The following is a 23,625-nucleotide window of genomic DNA, read 5'->3' as shown; positions in this document are numbered from 1 at the left end:
TAGGTTCAGATTGAATATTAGGAATGTTTTCTTCACAGGGAAGCTGGTTGAGTACTGGAATGGACTGCCTAGGGCAGCAGTGCATTTCTCATGCCTGGAGGTATTTAAGAGATGTGTGGACATGGTGCTAAGGGATAAGCTTTAGGGGCAAGATTTGGTAGTTCAGGTTGGTGGCTAGACTCAGTGGTCTAAAAGATCTTTTCTAAGCTAAATGAATCCATGATTCTATGATTTTAAGTCACTGTATGTTTCTGGGTATCCCTGTAGTAGAGAACTAAGTTCCAATACTTCATTTCCAAGCTACCAAAAACATATTCACATCAATGACATAAGTAAATCTTGTGTTATTTCAAAATATATATACCTCAGAAACATCACTATCTTAGAAACCTGCTGAGGCCATATTAGGTATGCATTCAACCCATTAAAGCTGGGACTAGAAAGCCCCAGGACAGTAAGACAGGTTTTTCTATGATTATGCCAATGACCTTACCTTTCCCACTCAAAACCTAACACCTAGCATCTGAGATTGTGCCCTACTCTACAACTGCACTACTTCAAATGTGGACAAAGTGAAAGACTAGGAAATCTCTATTTATGTTTTAACACATCTCCACAGAATATGCTTGTGATCTGAGGCACGACACTTAAGACTATTATATAGTATGCTTTATTATTTTATAAGTGTTCATACCAGTACTTGGAATATATTCTTAAATACAGGGGCAGAAATGTATTTATTTATTTTTACCAATGCATGACAAATGACTATGATCTCTGAGTCAGAACTGTATTATGTTCCGACTACGTTCTGCTATATCAGTTGGTATACCAATCTTAAGACACTTATTTTTAAAAAATTAATGTAATTGTCCTACCGAGGATGCAAATATCCTGAACTGGTTGCCCTTCACAAACTGTGAATTAACTTCAAGCACTACTAATGATAAATTGCAGGAAGCTATTCTTTCCCACAAGGAGAGTACACATCAGGAACAGTCACTCTACACAAGCTATGTGTTTTATTACACGCCAAAGTTACGAAGCATCAGTACTACTGCTGCCCTTAAAAAGTTTACTCAGCCTATTGAGAATAATCAGACAATGCAAGACTATCAGAAGTCACACCTTTTTCTGCAGGCACTTCACTAAATGGCATATTTTAGTTTAATCTTCCCCACTTAACCTTCCACCTTGGGTGACTGTCTGAAATGCTGCACTTCTGATTCTCCCCACAACAGTCCTAATGTAGAAAATGTAGATAAGAGCAGCTCTGAGCACGCAGGAACATCAGTCAACCTCGCAGGAAACTGTACTAAGAATTCTGACATCATGTCACCATCAGCACTGCTATTCATATTAACTAAATTAACCCTATGCCTAATCAGCCCTTCTGCTGCAGTGAAGGTAAAAGATAATTCAGCAGAGCATGCCTTAGTCATTCTTTGGGGTGAGGTATGGGGGTTGGATGTTTTTGAAAAGTTCCAAAGTAACACAGTTACCTTGTCAGCTATATATGGATGAAAATCTGCTCAGAAATGGGATCTGCTGCCTACGTGCCAGTGCCTCCCTAACAAACAGGCTGGAATATAGAATTCTGCCAGTGAGGAGCAACAAGAAATTAAAAACATAAATAGAGTTCTTTAAAATAGGTGCATATCAGGCAACACCTCTGAAGTCCTGACTTTATGAAAAGCAAACAGGAGTAAATAACAGAACTGCTTCCTGCTATGCTAAAAACAAGAAAATCAAGACATTTATAACAGAGCTCTACAGAATAACGTTTCAATCTCAGAACTTAATAAACACAAACTACAATGAACAAAAAGCACTATACATTTTAATCACTATTTCCTAGATTCCCTAATAAAAGAGAAACTGCAGTTTCTTAAAAGAAAGAAAACCACTCACCCTCTGTTACTGACAATTGCCTTTTTCAAGTGAATATAGTTTGCAGGAAAAATCCCCTGCAAGAGAGAAAAGCCTGTAAGTTAGAAAGGCAACACTTGCAGTTTTTAGTGCTAATATATTTATACCATTTATTTATATATGTATATAATTGCCAATATACCATATTAACACCCTCCCCCTCATCACTGTGTCAAAGACACTGCCACAGACTGAAGTCAGCATTCAAACCAGCCAAGTCATTTTGATCCCACAAAGCTCCCAAAGTGTTCAGAAACACTGTTCTATGTGAAATGTCCTCTGGTATAAAAACAGTGGGTAAGCCAACTATGACCAAATGCTCATGCTAAGCCTACACGCTGTTGCCTTGGAATGGACAAGATCAAAATAAGGGATCTACACGTAGCAACTTTTCTTTGTGTTGCAAAGAGTGTATGAGCCCAATAACATGCTAACATGTGATGAGCAAGCAGGCATGAGGTGTGGCAAGTACAAAGAGCCCTGAGAAATGAGCAGCTTGCAGTTAGCAGAAAGGAATGAGGAAGAGCAGTAACAACCAGGGATACTGACTGCACAGACATAAGCTAGCCAGCAGCTCATAGCATGACATCAGCACCACTCCAGCCCTCCCCTTCAGCATGCTACACTACATTAAGTGACAAGAGCCTCAGCTTAAAAAAAAAAAAAAGCAACAAAACAAAACATCCACCATCCAGTTTGTGCCTAGCCTCTATCCCAGGTCTTTCACTGAGCAATCAAGTATTCCATTACCTGCATAACCTGGGCTATCCTCCTCCTAGCAAAGAACCGCCCAAACCCACCCAGCACAGCTCCAGGTGTTTGCCTTTAGCTGCTCCCATGACAGATGGGCTCAAACTCTGCCTGTGTCATCAAGTTAATCAAGGTCTCATGAGATGAAACATAGAGAAAATACACAATTTAAACTAAAATCATCGCTGTACTCCATCATCTCTGTAAAAAAAGTCCCAAACGCTCACAGCAGCCTCAGCTGCTTTGTAAGGGCATGCACCCCAGTGGGGAACACAACATCCGCACCGTTAATCTGCAGGTGAAGAACAGCAGTCAGCCACTCACAGTCATTTCCGTAATCAAATGTGGGCTTTAAATTTTTAGAACTTCAACACTGTGTAATAATCCAAGAAGACACTTTTTCACCATGATGAGGGTTTTGAAAGGAATATTAAGAAAACTGTATTCAAAATGTTAAAGAAAAATCCTCCCTTTTGATAGGCGCGATGGACACAGTGGAAGAACAAAGAGATTAAGCAAATAGTAACAGCTTCATGAGGAAAAAAAGTAAATGCTTTCAGCCCTACAAAAATCTGGGGGAAAAAAAGGGCTACTTTAGTTTCTTGTCTGGTTCCCTTCCAATCCATGCTTTGTACTTCTGCAATCCTGTGCTGTTACCTAAGAAACCAAGGAAGATTTGAAGGGCTCTCTGACCAAAACTGAGCATGTACTCGAGCAGAAGAGGTAGCAGTGCACACAAAACAAGCACAGGCTGTTGCATGAAGAGGACTGCAATCATACAAACAATTCCAGTAACAGGAAAAAAAGTAGGTCCAAAACACGAGGAATCTGATGCTCTTTTCTTTTAAATACAAGCTGTATTTATACCAGAAGACAACGAAGGAGAAAACTATTTATGTGTCCCGGTACAGACATTTATATAAGTACATGTCCACTCATCAGGACAGTCAAAAAAGTTCAAGAAACAAAATGGGTATAACTGGAAAATAACCAAATGCAGTAGTTAAACAGTAAAAATCTGAAACAAAGCACGCTTCTTCATCAGATGCTTTTCCATAATTGTCTTAAAATGAGAACACAAATTCTTAAATGTGCTTCATTAAGCAGCATAAGATCACCCTCCTTCTATGGTTTTCTAGGAAGGGTCACGTGGACAAGGTCCAACTGGATGAGACTTACAAGTATTAGAAAGATTTAATGATACATATTGGGAAGATTGCTGATTTGTGGGGGTGACAAATATCGTTCTCTAAATTTAGGAAATGAATCTAATCTCATCACATGAAGAAGTGAAAGGTAAGCACAACCTTGGGCAAGGTAACAGTTAACAGGGTTGCAAACAGCAAAGCAGAGACAATCTACCAGTAAATCAAAAGACTTACCTTCACATTGGGCTTCTTAATGGAAACACCTCTGTACCACCCTAAAACCAGAGAAAACACATTGCATTACATTCTGGCATTGATTACGTTACAGAGAAGCAAGCTGACCAGCAACAATGCAATCACTGAGATCACCTCAAAAACCACCATCAAACCACAGGTCAGACTTCAAGATATTTTTTTGTTTGGCTCTGCAACAATGACAAGCAATTAAGGACTTGGAATGCTCCTATTTCTTCCATCAGGAATAAAAGCAGCTTAGTATACTTGGTCACTTCACTAACAATCATAAGCTACTGTTAAAAGATGTGCTCAGTGCACAAACTGCAATCATTTTTCCCATGTGCTGGTACAGGAGTCTCCTCTTAATATTCACCTTAATGAAAAACCCAGGCTCCAAAAACCTGCTCCTTTACAGACAGGAAAAGCCATTACCATACACTTCTAACATTGTTTAAACAAATATAAATCCTTTGGATGTGTCTGGTTTTATGCATGCCTCAAGAAAAGACTTCAGGATCTCATTTCACAAATCCAATTACCGTTCTTGCATCCCCCATCAGATAACAGTCTCACACAGGACAATGCATCAGGAGTAAGAGCCAAAGCTACTAGTCAAACAGAAGAACCCAATTACTTCCATTTTACACAGGTGGAATTAATGTCACTGCAACACAGGGATTCATCTGGAAAAAAAATTAAAAAGCTCTAAAAAAACCATCCCATTTAACCATGAAATTTGAGGACAGATGACATTAGCGTGTGAGACTTGAGTTAGAGGATGTAGGTTCTCTACAGAGAAAGGCTGTGCTTCAGAGACAGACGCACTGCTTCCCCACTTTCTTCTCCAGCAGCTCAGAACAGATTCAAGTCGCCTGACCCAGTGGACGGCCCAGGGAAAGGCAAGCAGGTCACTCCAACTGGTTTTGAAACATGAACCCCTATACAGGGTGTGCGGCTCGGATGGAGGCAACACCGCTCACAGCAGCCTGCACGGTGCTATACTCTGCACTGGTGGCTAAAACCATGCTGAGAATAGAGCAGCACCTACACAACATTGGTGCTTTCTCTCTTCCTCATTCTGTCACCCCAACAAAGTGTTGGTGCAGGAATTCCCCAGTTTCTTAACCGAACTGACTGCAAACACCTCGGACTTTTAGTTTTCAGTATGCACAAAGCTGAACTCCAGTGCTGCAGAAGCAAACAGAATGAATCATATACCCACGGCAGTGTGCTCTGGACGAGTTGCTGTCTCTTAACGCCCTGTTCCACCTTTGCTTTTCCACGGACTCCACTACAGCAGACCACACAGTGCTGGAGATGAAGGAAGCAGAGAACCTGAACTAAAGCTTACACACCGCATTTTGAAGGAGAAATATCAAAGTCAGGGAAAAAAAAATGGTGCTTTATAACTGATCTCAATACAATCTGATGATATCTTTTAGAAAGAAAAGTGAAAAGCAGGCTGCTCTGCAGCTGTGCCCTCTGCATGTAGCAGAAGCTCCCTCCAAGAGCTGCAGGAAGAACTACTTCTATGATAATAAAACTGGAGGAAAAAAATAAAAGGAAAAGCACACCATGATGCCATTCCCCCTGCACACTGAGACCACCATTTGCTTATAACTTTTATTGCAAACCACACCGCCTGCATGTACAGTCACACCGTAGGTGACCTGTAGGCAGTAATAAAAGCTACAGAAGAATGCACTTGGTAGTACGCAAGTTGCTGCCCTCCCCTTTGCCTGTAGGGCTGTTCCAGCCATAAGAAGCATTATGCTCTCTGCTCAGCTCCTCCGAATCCTACAATTCAGCAAAACCTCTGAAGAAGCAGGATAGAAAAATGCACTGTGAACCTACTTTATATATATATATATATATCTTCCTCTTACAACAACATGTCTGCATAGAAACTCCCGGTGTAGCAATTTTAGAAACCTGTATATTCCTAGAAAAGGACTGAAAAACAGTTTTGACAAAGATGTGTCCCACTCAGAAGTCACAGCAATAGTGCAGTTCTAATTCAAAGGACTCTGAGGCAGATGCGCACAACTCAACGTTATCAGCTGAGAGATAGGAAGAGTTACCAATGGTTTTTGATCCTTCCTTGACAATGGATTGAACAAAACAATATTCTTTCTAAAAGTTTCCTCATAACCCTTGTCAGATCTCCAGTTAAACAGCAAGAAGTCTGTCAAATGGAAAAAGCCGGTCCCTTTTCAGTACCCAAGAGCAGAAAAACAAAAGGGTTCTAAGTGAATGATATTCACCTGTTTTTCAGGGGAAAAAAAGCTCAAATACTGAGGATGAGTAAAGAAGCATCAGCTTCAGAGCACAGGAAAAACAAACTCCAGAGATAACTTCTTTCTTCAAACACCTTCCTTGTTTACAGCTCTAAGGAAACACGTCCAAGGCTGCCAGGAGAGGCTCGGAATGGGAGAGCTCGGGTTTGCAGGAGCACCTGTGAGAGATGGGAGCCCGGCTCCCTGCCCCAGGAAACAAATCACAACTGCCTTTGGGGCTAACTGGAGATGGAAACGCTGCCTGTTTTATGCTGGAGACAACCCTGAGCAGAAGAGCACTCAGGAAAAGCCTACCTTCTACTTCCACCTATCAAAAGCTCCCTGATTTTGCAATAAGCATCCAGAACAGAAAGACCAGCACTTGCACAAAGCATGGCCCAGGACACGTCTTTTAACATTCACCAGTCTGAAACAACCATGTTTGCCTAAAGCAATCAGAACACTCTGCAAACTGACAAACTAACTCCACACCCAGCATAACAAGTCTGGACATCACACAAGTGCCCAACACAGCTGCTCTCACCCCTCACCTGCTGATGGAAACCTCCACTGTATGTTGCTACAGAACTACACTGATTTATCCGTGCTACAGAAAGAAAAGCAACACACAATATAAGCTGCTGCTGGTGCTGCAGGTGAAGCCTATGCTCAGGTCCTGCCACAGCCTCATGCTCTCCAACTGGCAGCAGCCCGGCATCAGAGAAATGAGCCATCTGATCAGATGCAGCAATGGATGACAAAGACGAAATGCTTTCTGCATCATAAGCTCTGTTGGGTCCCAATGCTGATAAAAAACATCACAGTCTGCTATTGGATCACACGCCACAGCGGACCCAGGATGCATTTTATAATGCTGCCTGAGAACACGGGGCAGCTAACATACAGCCTCAGCAGCATGCCATCCCACAGAGCCATTCGCAGCATAGCAGCTGCACACAAGCACACATGCTGCCCAGCTGGTGTCAGCCAAATGTGCAGTGGTACCACCACCTACTCAGGGCAGGATCTCCACATGCCACGTGATATTTGAAGAAATCAAACTCTGAATCCCCACAGGGACCATATCATCATGTTATGCACTGTATAAATATGATCAATGTGGCAGAATGCAAAGCAATTTGATGGATAAATAAGTCACAAACGACTGATGAAGTTTCTGTTAGTTAATTCCCAGCTATGATTGAAGTATATTACCATGTAAAGTCCCACTACAAATTTGGTAAGCATATATTGCATTAGTAAGCTTCTCTGCTAAATCTTTGTATTTCTTGGCCAAAAGCTGAGCTTCACGATTCCAGATCGTAAGCATCCAATGAAAACAAACCGCAATTTAATGTGCAGGGATGACAAGCTGTTGGGATTTATCTCCTCGTTCAAGTTAGGAAGCAGACTTTTATTCTACTAATTGCACAGCTTCAAAAAGATTGATAAGTACTGGATAGAGACTTTCATCTGATCTTGTATATCTCCGTTGAGGAGACGTGTCAAGAAAAAAAGATGCTTTGTGAAACCACTAAAAACATCAATTTTAGGATAAAATGCTGCAAGCTTTTAGCTGAAGTCTTCCAAAACAGAGATGCCATGATGTCAGGAAGAAACACCCTCAAACTTAAACAAGGAAAAATGAAGGTCTCATACTGCAATTGCTACAATTAAAACATGCAAATGTGCACATGGAATTGAATAGATGCACCAGTTGTTAAGGGGATAATACCAACAAAGGGAAACTATGAAGGAAAGTCAGACCCAGATAAGACCCATCCACTCCCTTTACATAAAGCTCAGTGCTCAGCAGTTCTGATCATTCTTCAAAGGGAGACCTGGCTTTAAGCTTGCAGAAATCACACGCAAAAGGGAGCAGCAATCATGCTAAAAACCAGCTGGTCTCCAAAGAGAGCTTGGGCTGAGGAGCTACATTTGCCACGGGCAAGTTTCTTTCACTGTCTTCGTAACTGCAAGAAAAGCAAACTGCTGGAGCAATTGTTCTTCTCTGAGAAACTACTGGAAGTAGTGGGAGGTAGGAAGGGATTTCCAATAAATAAATCTGCAAAACAAAGTAAGAGTTACACACGCTTGCAGTTAGGCACCTAGGTCCTAGGAAGGCTAAATGTTAAAACACAATTTCACATTCTGAAAAATATTTAGAAACTGAGATGCAAATCCAGAGGCTTCTTTATGGAGCAGATTGTCTTGAGGGAGACCACACGGCACGTGCAGGACAACCGGGGGATCAGGCCTAGCCAGCATGGCTTCACCAAGGGCAGGTCCTGCTTGACCAACCGGATCTCCTCCAATGATCTAGTGACCCATCTGGTGGATGAGAGAAAGGCTGTTGATGTGGTCTACCTAGATTTCAGCAAAGCCTTTGACACTGCCTCCCACAGTATTCTCCTGCAGAAGCTGGCAGCCCGTGGCTTGGACAGGTACACTCTTGGCTGGGTAAGGAAGTGGCTGGAGGGCCGGGCCCAGAGAGTGGTGGTGAATGGAGTTAAACCCAGCTGGCGACTGGTCACGAGTGGTGTTCCCCAGGGGTCGGTGCTGGGGCCTGTCCTGTTTAATATCTTTATCGATGACCTGGATGAGGGCATTGAGTGCACCCTCAGTAAGTTTGCAGATGACGCCAAGCTGGCTGGAAGTGTTGATCTGCCTGAGGGTAGCGAGGCCCTACAGAGGGATCTGGATAGGCTGGATAGCTGGGCTGTAGTCAATGGGGTGGGATTCAACAAGACCAAATGCCGGGTCCTGGTTTAAACATGGTTTAGCGAGAACCATTGGTGATGGGCGAATGGTTGGACTGGGTGATCCTGTGGGTCTTTTTCAATCTTAGCGATTCTATGATTCTATGATTTTAGTTACAATGTGCTGCTCCACTACTTAAGATCTTTAGGAATTTTTCCAAGTTATCAATGCCAACGTGATTCTTCTTTAAAAGGCAAAATAATCTCCTTAATAATCTACATAGAATTCTGTGTTTAAGAAAAAAAATATTTCACTAAGCACAACTTTGAGCTATGAGGACACGACATCAGAGACACAACGTTGTGACTTTCTGCAGCTACCTGTCAGCTGAATGAAAACCTCCAGCCTCACCTTACACCCTTCCTCTTAAACCTCAAATTAAGCACTTAATGGAAAAAAAAAAAAAACTGATTTCTTTACAACAACTGTACAAAAATACTCTATTGTGATAGGATAACTATTTTCTTGAATACCATTCAATGATTTTGAAATTGCTATCCCCTTGATAGCTAACACTATGACAGCTGTACAACTGGTAACTAGCATTTGAACTGTGTTTAGCTTTTATTCCATTAAGCAATTATAATTAAATTATGCAGACTGTAGATCTTATAGATCTATTTGATTACAAATTTAATACATACAGGCATCTTAGCTACTTATTCTGAACTTTAGATAAGCAAGTCTTTCCAGCCCTGTGAGCAGCAACCCTCAGACCTGGAGGGCAGCTATCTCCTGCATATGCTGGCCAATCAATAATTGCTTCTACCAGTTAATCTGCAAGTAAGCTGCTTGCAGGCTATCTGTGTGCATCCAGCACTATGCAGTGACCTAGAGGAGGGCTGGCAGCAACAAGCAGTGAGAGCTGCCCGCTTGAAGGCACCCGCTGCCCAGAGCAGCCTGCTGTGACAGACAGAGCAGCACCCAACTCCCACCCAGACTGCTGCCAGCAAGGCCATAGCAGAACAGCTGGATCTCAGTGTTTCATCTTGGCCTCAGCCACACAGAAGACCAACCGGAAGCCATCCCTGCTCTCCAAAGTAGCCAGGTAGTATTTTCCACAGTAGCTGTGTGGATCCAAGTGAATTCTGCTCCCCAGGCACACAGAAGACAGAGGAAAATGGCTATCTCATTGGAGCCTTGGAAGCATGGCAGAGATACCACTCCCAAGCACAGAGTTCTTCAAAACTGCAAAACAAACCAACCAACACTAACCCTCAGGTGTCCCACACACCAAAAGCCTTCATTTGGCCACGCTGTCACTGCTGGATACCAAAGGAGCTAATTATATTACACGTATGGCTTATGAACACTGTTACTAACACAGAAATTAAACCATGCAGTTTTTAAAAAGTTGCACAATTACAATATAAAAAAAAAGGATTTGCTCGTGTCTTATCTGTTAATATTCATTACTGTTAGTGTTCTTAGCCTTAGAGCTCCACTGCACTCAAATACATGCATATATACACATACATACACATATGTGTGTACATGCAAGCACATCTGTTCCTTTACTCTGCAAATACACACAAGGCTCAGCTGCAGAGCTGCACGAGAACCTGACACAGGAAATTCTCTCTTCTATTCAGTGTGCTCAAAATGCAACAACTGCTTTCCACACCAGTCACTATGAAATAGTTCTTGCTGGAAGTTATTCAGTAACTCATTATCATTAGAAATACCTATGTTCAGAAGTACAGGTAACATCGCTCTTTATCATCTTGAACTCTTCAGCAAGTCTCAGAAATCCTTCTCCATGTCACTAGCACATCTGTGTGCACGTCAATCCTTTCAACCCTTATTTGCAAGAGTTAACATCAGTTTACCCACTCTGTTGGTTCAAAAGAATCCCCAGCAATTAATGCAGAGCATAAGATGAAGTACAATTCACTCTAACCAAGGACACTGTTAAGCAGTGGCTGAGGCTGACTGAGAGCTCTGGAGCTCACTTGGTGCCACCCCTACCCCACAGGGCTGCCCAGCCCTGTGCCCACAGCTCCGAGGGACTCACAGCCTCTGTGGGAAACCCATACTCAATCCTGGCACAGCCCAGAAGCATTTGCTGATGCTCAGCGAGGGCACCACTGAAATGATAGAGGAGTTCCGTGTTCCAAGTCCATGCCAAAAGCTCCCCCCCCAGAAAAAAAAAACAAAAAAAACAGGATAGCGTGCTTAAAAAACATCCAACCCACGTGCACGAAAGCCTCCATCCACACAGGAGAACCCCATACCAGAGGGCCTTCCTTCCTCAAAGACCTGAAGACTGACACAAACTGCCTTTGAGGAATTGTCCTCAAAATTACTGGCAAAGAAAAAACACAGAGCCCAATTACTGTAACACTGTACAGAGACGATCTGGATTATCCTTTTGCTTTCCTGTAAGCAAGTTGCTCCTTTGGATACTGTGCCTTTTTTTCAATTTTGGAAGTTTCCCAGATTACTGGAAATGGTTTGAAAATATCTTGCCTGCCTTCAACAATATCACTGTTTTCCCTTAGAGTTACATTATTCTTTTCAAGTACTTTTTCCTGAGTTTGCTGCATTCACAAGACCTGGCAATGTGACCACAATTAACACCACTGTCTGAACAAAGCTCAGCCCGTTACACCACACTGTTTTTAAATAAACTATTATCAATTTGCATGTGTGATACCAGATGTGTTGATTATAACACATTTCTCTATGGATTAAACATCACCACTGAACTGCAATACACTCATTCAAATCTTTATAGGTATAGGTGAAGAAGCCACCACTTTTCTAAACGAATCACAAATATTCAATTATTTTTTCATTGAAGAGTTCAGTCAGCAGCGAAACAAACAAAACCCTGAATGCATGAGGAAAGCCTCAAGAGCAAAAGACAGTTTTAGGCATAAGAGAAGAAAAAGCAGTCATCTGACAAGCAGCCAGGAGGTTTATATAGGAAGAGCACTGGAGATGAAACAGGAACATAAACTGAACAAACACAAAAATAAAGCCACAGTTTTGTGGAATGTGAATTTGGAATTCAGATTTGTGGATCTGGGTTCTGAATTTGTTTTTATATGCTTCAGGATTAAGGTTACATTATTCAATCTCAGACTACAGAGAAACATCCTTATACCGTACCTTGTCAGCCTCTCTCTCAATAAACATGTTTTACACCACTTGCTTACTCTAAATGTTAGAATAAAAAGCGTTCGCCTTTTAAATGCAACAACTTCAACCAGATTAGTCCCAGGAATACAGCAAGGGATTGGGACGTGCAGTTTATTCACACACAGACATCTACAGCCACACAAGAACCATAGTTATAGCTATAACGTTAACAACGGCATTCTCCTTCAGGAACAAAAAGAACATGGGATGAATTATGCACTTCTCTCTAAATCTCTATTCTTCAGTTTATTTCCAGTATTGCTCCTAAATTGCATTCCTCTGTTCCACAATTAATGTTCTTCGTGTGTTCGGATATTTCCAAGCAATAAACACTGGTACGCTTCACTGAAACACATAACAGCGACATTTAGAAAATATGGCTAAAAAAAACAGAGGCTACACTTTATGTGATGAAAATTTCTTGCAAGACCCAATTACAACACAACAATCAGGTCAGGGTTCAAGATTTTCTGGACAGATGGTTAACTTAAAACACACTGACCCCCTATCAGACTGGATTAGTGCCAGAAGCACTCAGCCTTTCCTACAAAAAGTGGGTCAGGCTTGTTCTTTATCCAAGTGCTTTGATTTGATGCATCATTATTCCAGAGCAACTTACTAAAATCTGCCGTATTAAAATATTTTTACATTCTCACATAGCAAATAGGATTGCCTCCTGGGCACTGCACTTACCTTCACATTTCTCCAGGATCTGCACGGTCTCACCTAGCTCCAGGACCAAGCCTTGCGGCACAGCTCCTCGGAAGCTGCATATCACTAAAGGGTGGGGAAAAAAAGAGAGAGAGACATATGAGGGTTGAATCTGAGCGTGAATTTCCCTTCTAAGCATAGCACTTCAGCTCATTCCCTACATAAAAATAGCTATTACACAGCTGCCCAGAAAACCTGTCAGCCAACTTCTCTCTATCACATATCTTCCTTTCGGCCCTTATCGCAGGTTAAGCTCAGCAGTGACACAAAAGCTGCGCTTTTTAAGAGACTTTTGAATCAGGCAAGGCTCCATCACTTCCATCACCAACTCCAGCTTCATACTAAACACAGAGACCTCCTTGTCTCACTTCTTACTCTACCGCACAATGCATCAGGGCACACAGTCCTAACTTCAAAGAAAATAACGAAGTGCTGTAATCAATTTCCTTCAAGTTGCAACCATCGCAATTAACATTTGTGCAGCTAATTCACCAGGAAAACCCGATACCAATGTGTACTACGATGTTTAACTGGATACCCTGAAGAATACAAAGGAATCCGTATTTCTCAAGAACTACCGCACCGAACTTCTGAAACATTTTTCAAGATAATTTAATTAACCTCCATTTTAAACACAAATTCAAAAACTGATTTATTCCCCACTCCCCCCCGCCCCAAGTCCCATGTCTGCCCATCAGCACGTACAAACTCACGCAGGCAAAGACATAACTCAGCCACCCAAGCCCTCTGCCCTAAGCACACAGGCCCAGAGCCCATGGACCGGCTGCTTGGCACCTGCACATAACACAGTGCCACTGGTAGGATCCCAAGGGCTGGGACCACAACCTGCACTGAGTGCCAGCCTTTCCCACTGTAAGAGAATGCTCCCTTTAAATACAAGCACTCGGCTACAGCTGAGACATCTCCCTGTGATGGAGCTGCAGTTCACCTCCACCCTGAACGCCTTTTTGTGTCAAAGCCACTGAATCCCTTATGACTGGAGCTGCTTTGTGCAGAACTGCCAGCAGCTAACCAGGAAGCCAGGCAACACAACGATTAGACCCACCCTGCAGTAATGGAGAACTCACCCACAAAGAACTCACAGCTATAGTTTTCAATCAACAAAAATCACTTCATGCTTCTCCCAGCAGCTGCCCACCAGCAGGCCACCATCAGAGCTCTGGCGGCTTCTCCTTGCCCCTCCAGCAATCCACACAAGTGACCTTTAAATTCTTATTATTTCTTTTTTCTTAATAGGGAATAACGACTTACGTATATTTAGCCCTATAAGAAATCATTCTAATAGATTTGTTAATTTATAGAAGGAAATTGTTCATTTATTAGATGTTTCTGCTGGCAACATGAAGAAAACCTCATAAAGGCTGTACTGCATCGATACAACAGGAGCTCTGCAAAATTCAGGCTGTTCCACTCAGGAGACACTCCGAGCCATTTTCTTATGCCCACCTGACTCAGAAGAAGAAGGAAAAATAAAACACAGAGAACAGAAGTGATCTTTGTCCATCTGGGTACAATGGGTGGGTACAATCTGGATGTCCATTAAGTTCTCAAATAAAAAACTATGCACCTCACGTTCCTCACTGTCCATAGAGCAGTAAGCAAAATAGCTCCTTCATCAATAAATCTGTGAGCTATGCAAACCTGCTGTGATGGACAATTTCAATCACCAATAAGGTATACAAATAGCCAGATAGACACTTTCGGAGTAACAGACACCAGACCTTAAGAGACTTTTCAGCCACACTAACCTAAGTGAAAGCAAACCCAAGTAAGCTGACTGACTGCACAAAGCTGTATCTTGTACAACTATTCAACACGACCCACAATTTATCATCTCTGAAATCAAAAAAGAACTGCAAAAATAGCTGCTGACTGTGACAGAATCCCAGAACTCTGTGGCTGCTCTGCAGTCTGATATACGACTCCAAAGGTTATTGCCAAAGTTACAGATGTTACCTTTTTAATAACGAAAAACACATTAATGAAACACAATCTTATTTACAAAGTCACTTCTAGGCATGCAGTTCTTCTCTGCAGTGTTACTTGAAAGGAATGAACACAAATATGGGTGGGAAATACAGAATAATTGAGACTTTCAAAGGAAAATAATTTACAGACGGGGCTCCAGTATCTGACTTCCGTGCTTCCTACAGAGCAATCCACACCAGAACGAACTCCCCCAGACCGCCCATCACTCAAGCAGTCCCTATCATCTGTTCCCAGAGGGAAGCAGAAATGCATCTCCAGAACAGCCATGCAGCAAAGCCTACCCCCACCACTCAGCAGGTATCAGCAACCCCTCCCAGACTCTAGACAGATTGCTGAAACACACAGCATCTACTTCCAGGTATTAAACCCCTTCTCAACAGCCAAGTTTGTAAGGATGCCAAAGAATTTAGTTTCCGCCAGCAGTTAAACCAGAACTCCACCCAAGGGGAAAGCTTTGACCACACACAGTAACCATCACCAGGACACAAATGCTTTAACTGTGCTGCTTGAACTGCTGGGCCACAGCAAAAGAAACACCTTTCTCTGCAAACTGTAAAGAGAAGGGCACAAACTCATCTGCACAGGAGGACCATCTCCAGCTGTGGCAGAGAACAGGAAGAGATCAGGGGTGTAACATGCAGGAACAGATGGACAAGGAGAAATAGTTAGGAAATCCAAAGACCCAACAGGAGAGGACAAACTCAGAAATGTTTCCCTTGCTTAGTGAAAGGCCGTGACAGTACGAGCAGCTGCATTACAAGTTACCTGCAGTATGAGAAATCGTTTCTAAAGAACAGCATTGAAGGGTGCACAGACAAACATGGCACCTTCAGAAGGAGCTGGTATGTTTTTGCATAGTTAAGTGATTCCTCACATTAGGTAACTAAAGAAGCTGCTTGCTATATGGATGAGAAAGATTCACTCAATACAACCTCCCAGGATTTTAGAAAAGGGGCTGTTCTGAAACATCTGAAGCTCTTGCAGAAACTGAGCTTGGCTATGACAAAGGGGGAAGGCATTTGCATGGATCAGAAACTAGTAGAGAGAGAGAGCTGATTTATTTCTGAGTCTGACCAGGAAGCTCTAAAGGGATCCATGTTGAAGCCTTTTCTTATTAAAATATTTCTCAGTGATCCAGGAAAGCTGGGAAGTAGCCAAGTGACTAAGTTTTGCTGCTACATGGGGTGACGCAGCACTGCAGAAGGACCTAACAGGAACACGTGCTGCAGACAGATGCCGTTCAGTCCATCCACACAGGGATGAACAATCCTAACCTCACGTCTAACCCACAGTCTCTCACCTTGCTCCCACCACTCTGAGCAGAAGCCCAGAACTGATATTAACAATTCCTGGCATCAGCTCAGGCACCTCCAAACCCTCCCTGCATGGCACAGCAGAACACTATCTTGGGAAAAGAGGCAAGACAATTATATACAGTGCTGTGTAAGATTCACAGCAAACCACCATGTGCCAGTTTTCCTCTTCACCAAAAACATATCCTTTGCCAAAAAGGACAGAACACCATATGGAAAGGTAGAAAGAAGTGAGACAAGATGCTGCAAACATGGCACAAGAGCTTTTACACGATGAATTATTAACCAGGATAAGATGCTTCCACTGCTAAGACTGACAGCTGACAGAGGTGCAGAGTGTAACTCATGGGTGTCCAACCTTCTGGCTTGCCTGGGCCATGCTGAGTGAAGAGGAATTGTCTTGGTCTGCATATAGAATATATAAAATAGTCAATGTATAACTTTTTTTAGGTTTTTTTTTTTACATTTTTATTAGAAGATTAAAGAAGGAGAGTAGCAAAAATGAAACTAGTGCAGTATGTGACCTTGTTTTAGTAACACTAATGCATCAGACTGGTTCCATGGAGGTAGCTGCAATTCTTACTGAGTTCTCGAGGTGCTCAGAGATTTCTGATGAAATTTTACTCTTCCTGCACATCACCTTTGATAATTCATCTTCACAAATGTACGTAGTGCCAAAAAGTGATGACATGAATGAGGTGCAATTGGCAAGTGAGGGACATTTATCTCTGCTAAGATGAGGCATATAAAAGTCCAGCTTGGGGACTGATCAGATTTTTGAGTTGAGTATCTGATTACAACTCCATACATTCCATTTGAAAATGTACAGGTATTGACCAAAAACAGATCCACAAATATATAAATATATATATATTTTTTTTTTCAGCACTCTTGAAGTTTATTCTCAAATTCCTTAAGCAAATGGAAAGCAAAGCTGCATGTTTTTTGCTGTTCTCTGGACTGTGTTTAGCCAACACATCAAAACACATTAATTTATTTGCCATAACTAGAGTTAGCACAGCCCTGAACCCTGTGCCCCAGTTCCAGCCCAGGCAGAGTTAACGTTACACCAATGGGTGTTTGGTTGTAGGTGAGTGATGGGTGTACACCCAGGGCAGGGCTGCTCTGTGGGAAAAGCCACAGCCACAATGGCCTGGGGTGGGGGGCAGCCACAGGACAGACATGCCTTGTGTAGCTGCTAAGTTGCACAGAACACATTGACAGGGAACAAGTCACCCATCCTTTCCAGTACAAAGAGTACAGCTATGTCAAACAAAATGGCTGCAATGAGTTCAGAACTTTAAATAAACTACATTCAATATGGGGCAGAGTTAAACTGTGAAACTCCACACAAGATGGCACTGGGTGTTAAAAAGAAACAAGATCTCCCAAACCCAAAAGGAAAGGGGACAAATTAATGGATGCATGCCACCTCAGGTTCAGCAGCTCCTGACCAAGAGAGTATTAAGGTCCTGGTGAGGCATCCCATTGGCTAATCATGCTGTGCTCCTCCACTGGAAACATGTGCTGCAGGTCACTGCCAAGGAGAGACCAAAGGAGCTGAATGTTTGGCTGGGCTGACAGGATGCCTCCCACACTGTCCTTAGGGAATCCCAAATTGAGCTTCAGTTGTCCCTTGTTATTGATTTGTGACCTTACCTGAACGCTATTAAGGTAAAAGAGGATACAATTCACTGTTAGAGAAACATTAGATTTCATGTCTCATTATTACCCTCTGCTGCCCAGCCAGACAACAGAGCTGCTTTCGCTTCTGCAGTGGCACAGTTGATAATATATCTTGCTTTCTGAAATTGCTTCTTATCCAATTTCTATGTCCCAGCTTCCCCACCCAGGCTCACCTGGGCCTCAACGCTTCCACAGATCATTTTTCTTCTCAAACGGATTGCAGCAACTGCACGATAAACTTACTAAGACTCGTGCCACATTTTTATGGGAGCAGTGGGAGAAGCTGAAAGGAAAAGAGGAAAATGCCCCAGTGCTGTGCAGTACAGCACAGCCACGTGTGGGCTCCAGCAGAATCCAGCTGCATAACTGCTCCCAAAGAGCAGTACTCTGTGTATATAAGCAAAACTACTTTGCAGCACTATGTACTGGTGTAGGTATGCACCCTGTGCCCATCTTTCCTTTTTCTTCTGCAACCTATTTCCACACATCACAGTAAAGCCTACAAAAATATTTTGACGTTGCATAATGAACTATTTACAAGACAAGATAGAGCTCAGCCCACAGTAAGCCATTTGTTTGCTTTCATAAGGGAATAGGGCCCTCTCCCTCCACACATTCCCAAATGTAACAGTGAAAATTAGAAGTATTTATTTAAATGAGGGCTGAAAAACAAAACATGGAAACTAGTTCAAGAGGTTTCCATGCTTCCATTGCTCCCTTGTGCCTTCTTCAGACCTCAGTTACATTTTTCTCATCATAAAGTTGGGCTTTTTCATTTTTTCCCTTTGCTTTATTTCTGACATGTTTTCTTCCACAGTGGAAATCACTGCTGCTCAAACAAACCCACAATATGTTAAACGTAACATTTCACACTACCAGCAGTGACCACATCAATCTTTTCAGTCATATGGTCATTTTTGGTTGCATAATGTTACACCAAAAATGAAGTTCTTATACCCCTTCTATTGCAACAATCACCATCTTGCAAACTTTCAGCATATCAGTGCTTATTCATAGCTTCCACAGACAAAGCTTCCTGGCCTTTACAACAGTTCTTTCCAGTTTTCCAGCCATCATTACATTTGACCAAAATTCTTTATAATTTATAACATATAACCATATTCAAACTCACAGCTGTATCCCACCAGCTCAGAATTTCACACTTACTTTAGGTAAGCACATGTAACAGCCTCTTGAATTTCACAGGACCTACAGAAGAGTATAAAGCCATTAGCTTCACAATGGATCTGCTCCATGCCACAGCCTGCACAGGGATTTGTCTGCTTGCTTCATTTGTCTATGCAATACTAAACTTTGCCTGAAATGTTTCTGACTCCTTCAATTCAGAAATGTTAGAGTGGGTCACTCTGAAAACAACTAATTGCATGATTAGAAATATATCAGAAAATACTTCCAACTCATTTTCATTGCTTTATAATGTATGTCCAAACTGGAGGAAGGTTCCTGGAAGAAGTGATACTCCAGGTAGCATTTTTCACCTTTTCCCTAAACAGCTTTTTTAGTATGAATACATGTATTGGAAGCATCTACTGTCAAACAGCATAAGCTAGTTTTAACAGATGAATAAGATGAACTCTGTCTTCCCCAGTGCAGTACCTACACGACAATACAGTCCCCGGGCAAACTAGGGGAGAGCAGTAAATCCCTTTCTCTTAATAGAGGCTAAAACAAGGAGGTGAGGGAAAGGCACAAGTATGAAGATGCAGCTTTGCACAACTTGAGCAATGTTGGGATCGGGACTCCCTAAGGTAGTTCTCACCAGCATTACAATTTACACATGTATAAAACAGTGCATTTCCAGACCTGTTCCTCTCCACACCCACCCAGATGCTTTCCCACAACTTTAACACCCACATCACCCCAGGACTGCACACTTTACTCATGCAGCACACAGAAAACACTTCTATTTGTTCAGATCTGGCATTACGAGTGCTCTCTGCCTTGTATTAAAACAAAGAGCAAACAAGTAATTTCAGTTCTTCCTGTCCACACCATTTATAATTTTTAAATGGTCTCATTTGGTGACATTTTAGTAGTCTCTTCTAAGAAATATATTTTTCAATTATTTGAGTCCTCATACTTGCATACTGTAGCCAGGGAAAGGTCTCAGTCACAGCAATATGACAAGGAAACATTCACCTAATGGCCAACATCTAGCTTCACCTGCCTGCGAGGCACCTGTGCTGCACAACCCCCTACAGGGGGAAAGGACCCCTACTGCCCAAACTTGTCACTGTGAGCCCCACAGAACTGCAGCCATTCTGCCTACAAAAAGGAGGAGTTCCTGCAAACAGAACGTTGTAGGCCTGATTGTTTAAAAGGCCAAAGAATAGATTATGAAGGAAAAAAAACCTTCAGATTTTTATCAAAAATTAAAGGTCATTGTGATTGATTTTTTTGAGGAACAGCTTGATGAAGCCTGGCAGCTCCAGAGCTTACCTTGTCAGACCTGGATGATAATTTGACAATGGAACAGAACCACAGGGAAATTTATATGAAAATGTTCTCATTTCATTCTACAAATACCTGGAAGAATATTTTCACCCTCACAATATACCTTCCTAGTATCTGCATGACCAACTATTTGTCAGAAATTAATTTGAGACAGCCAAAGCTATGCGCAAGATCAGGCCCCATTCAGCAGGTATGTTTACAAAGAAATCTAGAAGCAAACACCTCCAGAACGCTCTGCTGGTGGAGTAAGAAGGACAACACAAAGAGGTTCGGTACAAGGGAAAGGATGAGCCCAGTTACAACCCCAAGAACCGGCTACCCAGGTACATGCAGGGTGTGCAGGAGGGGATCTCTCAGTGTGCTGGCACACACCACAGAACAGGGCTCTAATCCGATTGGAACTGCCAGGCACTAATGTAATACACACACACCAAAAAAAGATTATCAAAAGCTGATTAAAAGCCATCCAAACGTTACAATAGGAGAGAAGGGATTAAACAAAAGACTCGCCTTAGAAGAGAGCTAAAGAATTTTTTGACCTTATTAATGGTCTTTATGAACTTCTATGGCAAATCATGAGGAAGAAAATAAATACTGCAGAATTGAAGGGAATTTGCTAAACGCGAGGCACTGAGTATTACTCAAATTACAGCACAATTAAGTGAAGGTATTTGGGGCCAGCTAGCAGTTGCTAGGCAGCAGTTGCTGCTGCCAGGATGCTGCACGGTGCACACAGAGCCCGGGCCGGGAGCTGCCGGCAGCGCAGCCCTGCAGCAGCGCATCCTTGCAGGCAGGCCTGCTGCCATCGCACGGCATCCGCAGGGCACTCGCACGGCTGCCTAGCAACGCCGCCTCCTCCTCCTGAGTCATGCTAGGAAAATAGTTGTGTAAAAAAAGAAACAGATGCCTGAGAAGAAAGGTGATCATTCACTAGCAAAGTGAATTATTGCGAGCATCCTTCCCCCACCCTCCTAGATAAAAATAGAGATTAGGCTCAAAAATCAGGAGCTGTTTAAAATAGTTTTGCACATCCCGGTGACAAGAGGTAGGATTGAAACAAAAAGCCCACAGCGGTGTCCACTTTCTCACCTATATTAAGGAGCTGACTTCCAGCTCCCAGCCCTGCAGGCACCAGTGCTGGTCGCTCACCTTCCCATGTGCATCGACTCCCAGCTACCGGGTCCTCCGTTCTGTTCCCCCAGGAGAGAAGTCCCCCACCCACACACCATCCCCTCTCTGTGGAAGGACCATGGCAGCCCCTTTTTGTCCCCTTAGAGAAGGGACAGGGGCTACCTCATGACAGCCTACAAAGGGGAGAACCCCACCATTCCTCACCAACAGCGTGAGCCAGCAAGAGCTCCAATGTATTGCTGAACACCAGGAAACAAAAGAAACCAGCTGAGTACCAGCTGTCCTGGACGACAAAGGTGGCTCTACCTCTCCAGGCAGCCTGCTCAAGCACTTGGCTGCCAGTGGTGCAAGAACTCATGTCCCTGACAGTAAGGGACCACTGCTCCATGCCCTGTCACTGGGCTGTCCTGAGGAGCAGTTGCAAACCCTTCCCCAAAGCTCCCCAAAAAGCAGCTGGCACAAACAGGCTCCTTTCTGCCCTCCTTGCCCACCCCAGCCCCCATTCTACACCAACTACACCATACAACTCCCAGTCCCGATGGCGGAAAAGAGTGCATTTAGGTTCAGGTAGGGTTTTCAGCTGGGGTGCAGAAATATCATCGCCTACACAGTCTGCAACACAAGAACTTCGTGGGGAGATCTGAAGATGGCCTGCAACACTGCTAAGAAACCTCTCGAGTCACACATGAGAACTTTCATTTGTTTGTTCATCTGTTTCCTACTGAGCTTCCATGAAATGATGCGTTTATCTGACAGAGCAGGAGATGCTTTCCTCACAAGGTCTACAGAATCGTTCTGTCTTCTAATCTTGACGCCAGCAAAGGGACATCGCTTAATGCTATCAACATCATCTGACATGTGACTAAAATACTCTCTCTTACTGCGTCCTTTGCTCATGATTGAAATAATTTACTTCTTTTTTAACCAAAAACAAATTAATTGGTTCGATGGCAGCAGAGGGTGAACCTTTCCAGCAATGCTCTGTGATATGCTGTTGCTGTGTGACAGATGGCAGCAGAGGGGCAGTCTGAAAAAAAAAACCAGCATCTGACATGGAAGTGCATATGAAACAAAGGTGTGTCACTGAATTCCTCCATGCAAAAAAAATGGCACCTACTGACACTCATGGGCACTTGAATGTTGATGGAGCAAACAGTGGATGTGAGCACAGGGAGGTGGTGGGTGGTGCATTTCAGCAGTGGTGACAATGACATGACAGACAAGGCATATTCCGATAGGCCATGCACAGCTGTCACACCATGGAACAAAGAGCACCTCAATCTGCACATCCGTGCAAGTCTGCTAAAGGTGGTGACTGTTCTGAAAAATACTCTTCTGAGTATGTGCCCTATCCAACAGTGCTATTGTGCTCTTTGTATCTATTGTCGTTTCCATGGCAATAAATAGGCAGCATTACTTTCAGAGCAACCTAAGTGGTTTTTACAGTAATTTGTGTATTCTGAGGGAATTTTTCTCCCATGCTGGCTGACACTGTCTTACTTGTGCCTGCACTCCCCCCTGCACACGTGACAAAGCCCTGCACCCAAGTTACACAAAGGAGAACACACTGAGCTGAGGCAGGCAGCCTCATGCAGTTATTGCCACAGGCAGCATCCCCCGTGAGGAAGAGCACAGGCAGAACAAACAGCATCAGCCTCCCAGCACCAGGCCCTGCTGCCAGGAGCACACCCAGCAGTGCTCAGCAGTCCCTACTTAGCCGTGTCTGTAGTACTCTCCTGTGGCAGATCTCCTGACAGCACAGCCCACATCCTTCAGCGTCATGAAGGACGGGGTGTTGGGGTGCATACAAACAGGCCTGTAAAAAGCCACTTCTGTTTTCAACCCCCTCCTGTTCAATCAGCTGTTCCTTCTGGTCTGATGTGTATGTAAGGCTTCATTAAAGAGATCAGAAGACAAAAAGAGGAGGAGTACTAAATTAACAGCTGGCAAAATCATCATGACATAAGCTGGGTAACTCACTGACTTGTATTAAAAAAAAAAAAAAGCAAATTTAGAAAAAAAAAATCACCACTACCAGCACTAACACTGTGCATA

The 23,625-nt window shown here is 43.0% G+C and overlaps 1 protein-coding gene across 15 annotated transcripts in view; it reads right to left on the bottom strand.

Annotated features, from left to right (window-relative positions):
* Nucleotides 1–23,625, bottom strand: part of DOCK3 (dedicator of cytokinesis 3) — a 283,266-nt gene that overhangs the window by 253,437 nt on the left and 6,204 nt on the right. For all 15 annotated transcript variants that reach the window (XM_040646478.2, XM_040646487.2, XM_040646480.2 and 12 more), the window contains exons 2-4: nt 12,938–13,021; nt 4,062–4,102; nt 1,912–1,967 (exon numbers count right to left, since the gene is read on the bottom strand). In XM_040646478.2, the coding sequence (XP_040502412.1) occupies nt 1,912–1,967; nt 4,062–4,102; nt 12,938–13,021 (181 nt within the window). The remainder of the gene's footprint in view (nt 1–1,911; nt 1,968–4,061; nt 4,103–12,937; nt 13,022–23,625) is intronic.

This window comes from Gallus gallus, chromosome 12 (assembly GCF_016699485.2).
Source record: "Gallus gallus isolate bGalGal1 chromosome 12, bGalGal1.mat.broiler.GRCg7b, whole genome shotgun sequence".
Taxonomy (NCBI): domain Eukaryota; kingdom Metazoa; phylum Chordata; class Aves; order Galliformes; family Phasianidae; genus Gallus; species Gallus gallus.
Note: the sequence above shows the minus strand (reverse complement) of the source record. Positions and strands in the feature narration are given on the sequence as shown.